Raw genomic sequence first — 10,171 nt, 5'->3', positions numbered from 1 at the left:
TCCTTTAAAAAAAATATAAATTGGGTTTTTCTAGACCTCTAACAATCAATACCCAATACACACAATTTCGACCAAAAGAATATATTTACTTCTCTTCATTATTCAATTGGATTATTATTTATTACTCGATCTCATTTCAAGTGAACAAATTTAAAATTGCTTAAGACATCATAACCTTATTTATCGTGTAATATTTTCATAAGATTATTTCGTAGACGCTATAATCTATATAGTATTTAAAAAATTATATAGAAAAAGAGTTATTTATAAATTAATCTCAGTAATTCTGAATTTATCGATAAATTATTAGGGGTGTTAAAAATTTAATAACCGGTCAAAAAAACCAAATTTTCAGTTCGTACGAAAAACAGAACCAAAAATTTGATTCGGTTTTTGATTATTTAAAAAGAATCGGTATAATCAGTCGGTACGGTTTGGTTAGACTGTTTAATCGTATCGACCAAATAATCAAAATTAAAAATATATTTATATAATATATTATATTTTTGTAAAATATATTAAGATATATAAATTATATTTATAAATTTATATTATATGATAATAATATAATTTATAAATATATTATATTATAATAATATAATTTAATTTCTACTTATTTTAAATTTAAAGTATAAAATAAAGAAAACTTTTAAATCAATTAATTAGCAATTTTTTTATTATAAATTCAAGAATTTGGTTATTAACCAAATGGAACCGAAAAAATATTTGGTTATAATCAAACCGAACCGAACCAATTAGTTCGGCTCAATTTTAAATACACTGAAATTTTTCGTTAATCAAAAATTTGATTCTATTTGACTATCGAATTGGACACTCTATAAATTATGGGTAGGAATAAAAAATAAAATAAATTAATTCAATTAGTATGAGTGCAAAAAAAAAGGATAAAGAAAGCGGGTTTGGGTCTGAGTGGACCAAAACACTAGGTTCGGTTGAGTCTAGAGACCCATGGGTCTTGAGTGGGGTAAAAAATAAATTTGGTAGAATTTGAGTTTAAATTAATTTATTTGGATTTTTTGTGAGTCTGTGCCTGGTAGAATCTTACCATACCCATTAACAGGTCTAACACAACCACTAGTACGTGTATATATTCAATAGGCCTAGTTAAAAGAACTTAGCTCAACAATTAAGGCTTAGTAAACTGGGCCGGATACCAGCAAAAATGACTTCTTATTAAAAAATAATAAAAATAAAATTCATCAATATTCGAACTGCATGAACATGGTGCTCCTTAGCCGCAAGGATGACCGCATTGTCATCGGTTCCAAGGTCGCCTGGGGTGTTTTCGCGGCGGTCAATTGCAGCAGTAGTCAAGAAAAAAATTCCATCATCTCCCCGATAGAACTCGCTTACTAAAGCGGCCTCACCAGCGTCCTCTGCGCACTATCGTCTCCAAGAGTGCCGTGCGTGAGGGTAGGAGAATTCATCTCTTTTGAATTCATAAAATCCCAATATAATTTAAGACGAGAGTTGAAATATTTGAAATTTTATAAATTTTATTTTCGAACAGCCCACTGCCAAGTTTTTTATTTTAAAACAAAAATTATTTATTTCATAGAGAAAAAAAAGAAAAAACGAAATACTATATGTATTAGACTTATTCATTATTTTTTTTAACTACACATAAGCACTCTATAATTTGGAAAACTATATCTAGTACTCTTGACGTTTGTTTTTGTCTCACAAATAGATCTATATAATGGTAGTTTGTTTAGAAAATAATTTTTTAATTTGCAATAAGTTAGTAATAAGTCAATTAATATGTAACATAATTTTTTATTCAACTATTTTGCGACTATCAAGAAATATGGTGAATTTTGACAAACAACGGTTCTATTTGTTAAATATAAACAGACATCAAAGATATGAGATATAACTTTTTAAATTATAGGAGATTTACGTATAATTATATCAAATTTTAAGAGACAACAGTGGATTTTTTTTTAATTTTTTTCCCAAATGCAAATTTAAAGTAATAGGCGTGAATATTTTTACTTTGTAACAATGTGAGTTCAACCCGACCCATTAACGCAGGCTGACAACGACCCGAATCATCTATTTCCTAAGTATAAATACTCTATTTAAACACTTGCCCTCTAAAAATCCACTGTGTAGAAGAAAACCCCTCTCCCTTCTCTCAGTCATGGCGTTTCCGTACATGGAGGCAGTCGTTGGTATGCATTTCCCCCGTATATCTGCGTATTTATGTTTTTCACGCATGTATTGGTCTTAATTATTGATGTATATGTGTATGGTTAACCTTTTCTCTTTTGGTTTTTGTAATTTTTTTCTCGTTCTGTTTCTTGGAAACTGAATGAGTTGATGGCTATGTATGCGTAATGCGATTCAGTTAGTGATTACTTTATTTTTCCGCGGAGTCGTAATATTTTGAGTTTTCTCCATTTGTTTTATTTGCGGATTCTTTTTTATAGCGGATGAGGAGTGGGTATTAGGGTTTTTGAATGTATTGTATTCGGTTAATTTAACTATTATATTTTCAAGTTTACGTTCTTTGGCGCGCAAGTCAAATTTAGAATAATTTCTGATCTGGAAGTGGAGTATAGCGTGTTTTCTTAAGTTTGGGAATGAGATGGAATTTATTCATGTTGTGCTAAAAACTTGCTGTTTGTCATTGGTATCTCTGTCGTAGTACTACTTTCTCCGTTTTGCATCTAAAAATCAGTACACAGATGATGACATACAAATATATGATTAATTTTCTTATTTTTATTCTTTTTGCTGTGTTGTTTATTGTAAACTGGATGAGTGTGTGACTTCTCTATGTGTAATGTAATTCAGTTTTCAGATTTAATGGGTTTTCCTCTTTCATGGATTCATACTTTTCAAAAGATTTCAATGGTTTTATTGGCTGTTGGTGATCGCACATGAGGAATAGTTATTGGGTCTTGGAATATCTTGTACGACATTACCATTATCTTGCCAGTTTTACTTTATTATTATTTTTTTCTTTTTCTGAAAGTGGAGTATAGTTTATGGTTTGAGTTTGGAAAGCCTAGTAACCCATTCGTGATTGAAAATTGTGCTTAGTGATTGGTGAAGGTGTCCAATCATTAAACAGATTTTGTATATGGCTATTATTTTATGCAAATTCATCCTTCCGTTGGATATGAGACTGTTGTTTAAGCAACATAAATGTTTGAACTGGTCGTGCTTCAAAGTTGTTCTGACCTGTGAGCTATGCATCAATCGAATCTTTGAGTTGGTTTTGCTACAAGATAATGATGTTGATGTGCTTTATTTTAGGGATGTTCTCCCTCTTTGATCTTTTTTTTTTCAATAAAAATTTCTTCCAAGTGATATTATAGCTGTCTATGGCAAATATATTACTAACATTTTTGGTCTGTTATGCTTTTTGTTCCTAATTTGACTTTTACATGTTTCAGGTTTTATGATACTTGTGTACCTTTTTGAGACATATCTTGATTTGCGGCAGCACACTGCTCTTAAGTTGCCAACTCTTCCAAGACCTTTGGTAGGAGTAATCAGTCAAGAAAAATTTGAAAAATCCCGTGCTTATAGCCTTGACAAAAGGTTTGGTGGTCATCTATTTTTACATTATGACTTCTGAGACCATTGCACACCAGCTCTTTAACTAACAAGAAACAGTTATATCTTGGTTGTTGGTGTCTTATTTCTGTCAGCCATTTCCATTTTGTGCACGAACTTGTAACCATAGTTATGGACTGCGCAATTTTGTACTTTGGGATATTGCCCTGGTTTTGGAAGGTAAGTCCTTCTGTAACAGGCCTTCTTAATTGGTTTAACGGTTGCTGTTGACTTACTTTTCTTCTATACATTTTGGTTTCTTTTAATTGCAGAGGTCTGGAGAGTTTTTGGTGTATGCTGGCCTCAATGCAGAAAATGAGATATTACACACTCTTGCATTCTTGGCTGGTGTTATGTTTTGGTCACAGGTGCATATATGCATTCCATTAGTTTTCTGGAAGAGTAGCAAGTGCTCAGTGAAAAGTGAAAACAACTGCCAACAGTTTATTTGCTAGCTATTATTTATCAGTACATGTTTTATCTTGTACCTGCTCCACCTTGTAAACAAGTTGCATTCTCATGCTTTTCACTGACTGTTGTTTGAAAACCCATACGCAGATAACTGATTTGCCATTTTCTTTGTACTCCACTTTTGTCATTGAGGCTCGCCATGGTTTCAACAAGGTATTGTGTTTACTTTGATCACTTGGTCCATTTTACACATGTTATACCAATTAGATTTTCTTAAATTTTGTCGGAAGTTATAAGTCGCCTCTCTGTAACTTCACTTCGTTTCATCTTACGTCCAAGTCATGACTCCTCTTTCTTTTTGCAGCAAACAATATGGTTATTCTTTAGGGACATGATCAAAGGAGTTGTCTTAGCCATAGTGATTGGTCCACCTATTGTAGCTGCTATCATCATTATAGTGCAGGTACTTCTATCTACAGCATTTAGAGGGTACTGTTAGGAGGTAAAAAATCAAGGAAAGCTATAATTTTCTTGCTGCATTTATAATTTCTTATTTGTTGATACATTTTCTTTATGCATTTTAGTGTATTTTTCACACACACTATGAATTTTCGATAATAAAATTAATCATGTAATGAACTGCACCAAATGAATACTGATAATTGTTTGAATGCAGAAAGGAGGTCCTTACTTGGCCATATATCTCTGGGCATTTATGCTCATTGTATCTCTTGTAATGATGACCATTTATCCAATTCTGATCGCCCCGCTTTTCAACAAGTTCACTCCCGTAAGTAGTTGAAAGGTTCCACATAATACTGTGTGTGGTGGTACTGCTTTTCATAATGGTCGTATTCTTAGCAAAATTTTACGTTGCAAGTATGACCCTTTTCCCTTTCTAAATTTTTTCCATGAACAAGTAGCTTCCGGAAGGAGATCTTAGGACCAAAATTGAGGCTCTCGCTTCATCTCTCAAATTTCCTTTGAAGAAGTTGTTTGTTATTGATGGATCAACAAGGTCGAGCCATAGCAATGTGAGTATGCTTTTGTTTTCATTCCTTTTCTGTTTTCTTGTGCTAGCAAAAGATTGGGATGAAAAGTGCCAGGTTGTGAAGCTGAGATATAAGCAAGAAAGATCCTGTGCTTCTTAATCCTTTGATGCTTGCTGTTTGTGTTGCTATACTGTTGAGTGACTTTTCCTTTTTGTGCTCCCCTGCACTCACAAGGACTCATTGCATGCCAACACTTTGTACAGGCATACATGTATGGATTCTTTAACAACAAAAGGATTGTCCTTTATGACACTTTGATACAGCAGGTACAGAGTTTTTATTTCAAAGTTATAATTCTATCTGCCTTCTTTTGTCTCAGTTAATCTTTATGTCCTTGATGGTAAGTATCTAGAAAATTTGTCTGATGCTTTGAGTATCCATTATATGTTTAAATGGCATCTTGACTATAACCGTTCCTTTTATGTTGAAGATGGTTCTTTTGGAGCCATCCAAAAAGTAATTTTCTTGTTTATGTTGTATAGACTAATATATCAAGGCGTGAATTTGATCTCCGCTATCGTTGTTTTGAGTCTGCAAGAGTGTGATAATATTTAGAACCACCTGTATCATACTCTGTGGTTCTTTTGGCAAGTATGTGATTGTAACTACGGTTAATTGTCAAAATGAAAAATGTGTTTTTGGGAACAGTATTACAAGTTCCTAAACCCTTTTAGTGTATAGTGAAGCAGATGATGAATTATTTCTATCATATTTCTGCCTGGTAAGATGCATGAATAATCTCTTCTGCAAAGTCCTTGTGTTAATGCAATTTTGTCTTGAACATGCGCTATTTCATGATGCTAGATTGTAGAATGCTTAAATTTTTGCTTCGTGTTTGATTCATCATTATGATAGAAAATGCTTGGTGCAATTGCAGCTGTCTATTTTCCCTTTTGTAGCGCCAGCGGCAAATGTCCTTCTGCATTAGTAAACATGCATTGTTTACCTTCTATAAATTGTTCTCATTTTTTATAATCACTTATTTAAAAATTCATTGTAGTGCAAAAATGATGAAGAAGTTGTTGCTGTAATTGCCCATGAACTGGGGCACTGGAAGCTTAATCATACAATGTTCTCTTTCATTGCTGTTCAGGTATGTTAGCTTTTCTAGATGGAGTCTTTATTAATGCTATTATGGGTGAGCATGCAAGATAAATGTCCAATGCTGGTGATTTTTCCTTGATGATCATTTCATTGGTTGTCTTTCATGCGGTAATAAACTAATAATATGATTCGGAAGAAATGTTGGGTGATGGTTCTCTTCAAAATCTCAAAAATGTTTGTGGTATTGACCCCCTTCTTTATGGGTTCAAACAATTCTTTTTAAGACATCAGTGAGCAATTCAAATGCTGGACAAGTCCCCCCCCCCCCCCCTGTTTTTCACTTTATTTGTTGACTGCATTATTATGCTGTGTAATACTGTACTCTAGAATATCTGGTTAGGAGTGACATTAACTAAAATGGGTAGTTTATGACTCGGAACCACCTTGTTACATTGTGTATTTTTCTTTTTGTCGTCAGTTCCTCTTGATGGCAACTATCCTTGATTTTTATTATTTTGGATCTAACAGTTTACCTGCTTAGCCTAGAAGTCACTAGGTCGCTTTACAAGTTCGTTGGCCATGTTTGAATTATAAATCCAATGCTGGAAAGAGCATTGTTGTTAAGGTGAAGCAACAAAAATTCTAGTTTCAACCACAGAATTTGATAAATTGCACATTTATACTGGAACTATCGGACTTGTCACATAATATTTGCTTTTCTGTGCTTCTAAGTTCTGATATTCCAGGTTTTTCTGGTCCCATTAACCTGTATTCTTGATCTGCATGAGATTATCCATATACACCTTCATTTTCTTGTTCTCTCTGTTTTAGTAATGCTTGAAACAATCTTCTTTCGACTCACTCTCCTTTAACTGCCTTCAAGGGGGACTGAGAGTTTGAGATTGTTCCTAGTTGCGTTCCTGTTTTTTATGTTTGACATAGTTTTCTTTTCCTTCTCTTAATCTTTCTTCTGATACATTTGAGCTGTCCATGCTTGGGTGCTGGAAAGTAAACTTTGGTCGTGAAACTACTTTCTGGCCTGAATGGTTTCTCATGTAGTTTTCCCAGTTAAGTTGTTTAAAGAACTCAATTATGTCAGGGTTATGATTAATGTGCCTATTGATGCTGACGCTGTACAAGGTATAGAATGCCAAGCTGTTGGCTGTACTTGTCAAGTACTTGCGATTCCAATCATAGTTACAGATCCAGAAAGTTTAGTGAATGTATATAATTTTCCTAATTAAACTATGCCTAACTTGCGGTTAAATTGTATGCAGATCCTGACACTTTTGCAGTTTGGAGGGTACACTCTTGTTAGGAACTCTAAAGACCTCTTCCAGAGTTTTGGCTTTGATACACAGCCAGTCCTCATTGGACTAATCCTGTTTCAGGTACCAAGTTGTTCATGTGGTTTAAATCAAGTGGGGATGTCTTACACAAATACATGGCATTTCTGGAGCCCACTTTTCTGTATTCAAAGTTGGTAAGCATGCCTGTTCTATATGCATGTTAATTTTGTCTCTGTGATTGCAGCACACTGTGATACCTCTCCAGCATCTTGTGAGCTTTTTACTTAATCTTGTAAGCCGCGCTTTCGAGTTCCAGGTAGCCTTCTTATGTTTAGGCTTACACTGCTTTCGACTGTGAAGCTCAAGTTTCTTCTAGCAAAATAAGCATTCGTTGTTTGAGTCTGATGTTGCTTCTTTCACATAGGCTGATGCTTTTGCGAAGAAGCTTGGTTATGGCGCACCTCTTCGAGCTGGTCTTATCAAACTGCAGGTTATTTCTTTTTTGTTTCCTCATGCATTCACGATGAATCCATTCATCTATAGTTTTTTGAAAAATAATATAGAGAGGTCTTATCCATCCAATTGCTTGAAATGAAAACAGTGATGATGGTATCATCATGTCTTTCATAGAAGAGAATCCTTTGCATATTGTTGGAGCCCTTTCTTCAATCGTTCACTCCAAATTACTCTTTCAGATCCAAATGATTCAGTCAAACTCAACCCAGAATATGTTTGGAATTCTATATATCGAGTTTATTTTACTAACAACTTCATTGTGTTTGACAGGAAGAGAATCTTTCAGCCATGAATACTGACCATTGGTATTCCGCTTACCACTATTCGCATCCTCCCCTCGTCGAAAGATTAGCTGCTATCGACGAACCCGATAAAAAGACTGACTAAGCATAAGTACGAGCCCCCTCTGGCCTATTGACTATACAGTTACTCGTCCTATACTTGTTTCGTGACTGCTTCAATAGTAAAAAGGTCTGTAATCTTGTATCTGAACGCCACATGTATTGGCAGTTCTTTGCTCACTTGTAACGAAAGTCGGGTTAGCAAGAGGAAATAGCATAATGAAGTTCAGTATGTGGCGAAGAGAGTCCCCCATGTTCATCTGTAGACCATATGCCATATCAACCGTGTTTTTGCATTCAGAGCAGCTTGTATCATGTTTCTTATCATTCAACTGAAGGCTAGGTTTTCGTCTTGGGTACACTTGTTCAGTTCTTAGTTTATAAATTATTGTGATGTGGATCCTTCAAGATTATTATTATTATGGCGTCAGCAATTCAAATTTTAGGTGATGCCCGCGTGAAAAGCAATACTTGACTTGTTACTGTATTACTTAGGGAGGAAGGAAGAAATGGTAAGGAAATTCCCGAATCATGTTATACAGGGTATGGATTAAGAGCATTATAGAGCTAGTTGAGCAGAAATGGATAGCATGAAATTCCTCTATCAAGCTCTTCTTTTCTATCCACTTGACCTACTTTTATATGTGCAAAGTTGTTCTAAAGTCACCACTTTCTTTCCGCCCATTATTATGTATAATATAAAAATGTAGAGGGCAAGGGAATCTTTTAGATGCTATTTATCTTTATGTGAGTTGGTGGCTTTAATTCGAGTGTTGGTGTCTAAATTGTGATAACAGTTGGCCACGTTCTTGTACTATATATTGCAATTATCAAGTTGATACATAGAAATTCCTTGAGAATCAGTTGGATTAGTAGAATCATTCAACACCTTAACTTACTCCCATTTGATTCTGGACTAGCTCTTATCTCACTCTCATTACTGTTACATTTTTCTATTTCATGCAGGTGATGTGCGTTAATTTTTGGGACAATTATGCCTACGTCCCGTTACTTATGATTTATTTATACAAATTATCTATATCTTTTGAAATATGATACAAACACCCGTTAGAGTTGTTAACCTTATTTACACAAACATTTTTGTTTTTTGAAAAATTATATATACAACCCTTAGAATTGTCAGCATTACACAAATTATTTTTGTTTTTTAGCTGTCAGGGTGGTTTTGTAATTATGTAAAAGATATGGATAATTTGTATAAAATAGACAATAGTTGAGGAGTGTAAATATAATTATAGATATTTAATTGTATTTTGAATATTTATGGAGTATGTGGAATTTATACAATGTTATTTTGTGATAGTGCAAATTGAATTCCCTTGATGTGAATGAGCAATAGTAGGTGGAATTTAGCATGTAGAAATGAGTAGCATTATCAAGTTACTAGGACAAAGTGTAGGAAAAAGGAAGTGATAATTGAATAATCATCCTAATAAAGGACTCTTCCCTTTAATAATGATGATAACACTAACCAAAAGATGTTTGATTACACACATGAAAAGTATTATTTTAGTTCGCTAAGTATGCTTAATTTTAATTTTAGTCCGATAACTATATTTATTTTTGTTTAGGTCCAGTAACTTATGAAATTGGTTGATTTTAGTTCTCTGTCAGATTTTCGGACAATTTTATTCCTATGAGTGCATATGGACTAAAACTGCTTTTCAAAAGTTGTATAGGGGTAAAATTGTCCGAAAATTTGCGAGAGGACTAAAAATAAACAATTTCGTAAGTTACTGGATTTAAACAAAAATAGACATAGTTATCAGACTAAAAGTAAAATTAGGTATACTTAACGAATTAAAATAATATTTTTCCCATATATATATATATATATATATATATGAAGAAGAACCACCTCAATCCCTTTGAAAAACAACCTAGTTGCTACCCACCAAACCCAAATTCC

At 33.7% G+C, this 10,171-nt stretch overlaps 1 protein-coding gene across 1 annotated transcript; it reads left to right on the top strand.

The window, feature by feature from the left end:
- Positions 1 to 2,066: 2,066 nt before the first annotated feature.
- ATSTE24 (Peptidase family M48 family protein) lies at positions 2,067 to 8,691 on the top strand. The gene is made up of 14 exons (XM_011094820.3): positions 2,067 to 2,195; positions 3,426 to 3,573; positions 3,684 to 3,768; positions 3,861 to 3,956; positions 4,147 to 4,212; positions 4,364 to 4,462; positions 4,676 to 4,789; positions 4,923 to 5,033; positions 5,255 to 5,317; positions 6,052 to 6,144; positions 7,373 to 7,486; positions 7,629 to 7,700; positions 7,809 to 7,874; positions 8,171 to 8,691. Exons 1-14 carry the CDS (start codon positions 2,165 to 2,167, stop codon positions 8,285 to 8,287), a joined length of 1,275 nt encoding a protein of 424 aa, XP_011093122.1. The 5' UTR covers positions 2,067 to 2,164; the 3' UTR covers positions 8,288 to 8,691.
- Positions 8,692 to 10,171: the final 1,480 nt, after the last annotated feature.

The sequence above is a fragment of the Sesamum indicum genome, linkage group LG11 (genome assembly GCF_026168435.1).
Source record: "Sesamum indicum cultivar Baizhima isolate 11 linkage group LG11, ASM2616843v1, whole genome shotgun sequence".
NCBI classification, from domain to species: Eukaryota; Viridiplantae; Streptophyta; class Magnoliopsida; order Lamiales; family Pedaliaceae; genus Sesamum; species Sesamum indicum.
Note: the sequence above shows the minus strand (reverse complement) of the source record. Positions and strands in the feature narration are given on the sequence as shown.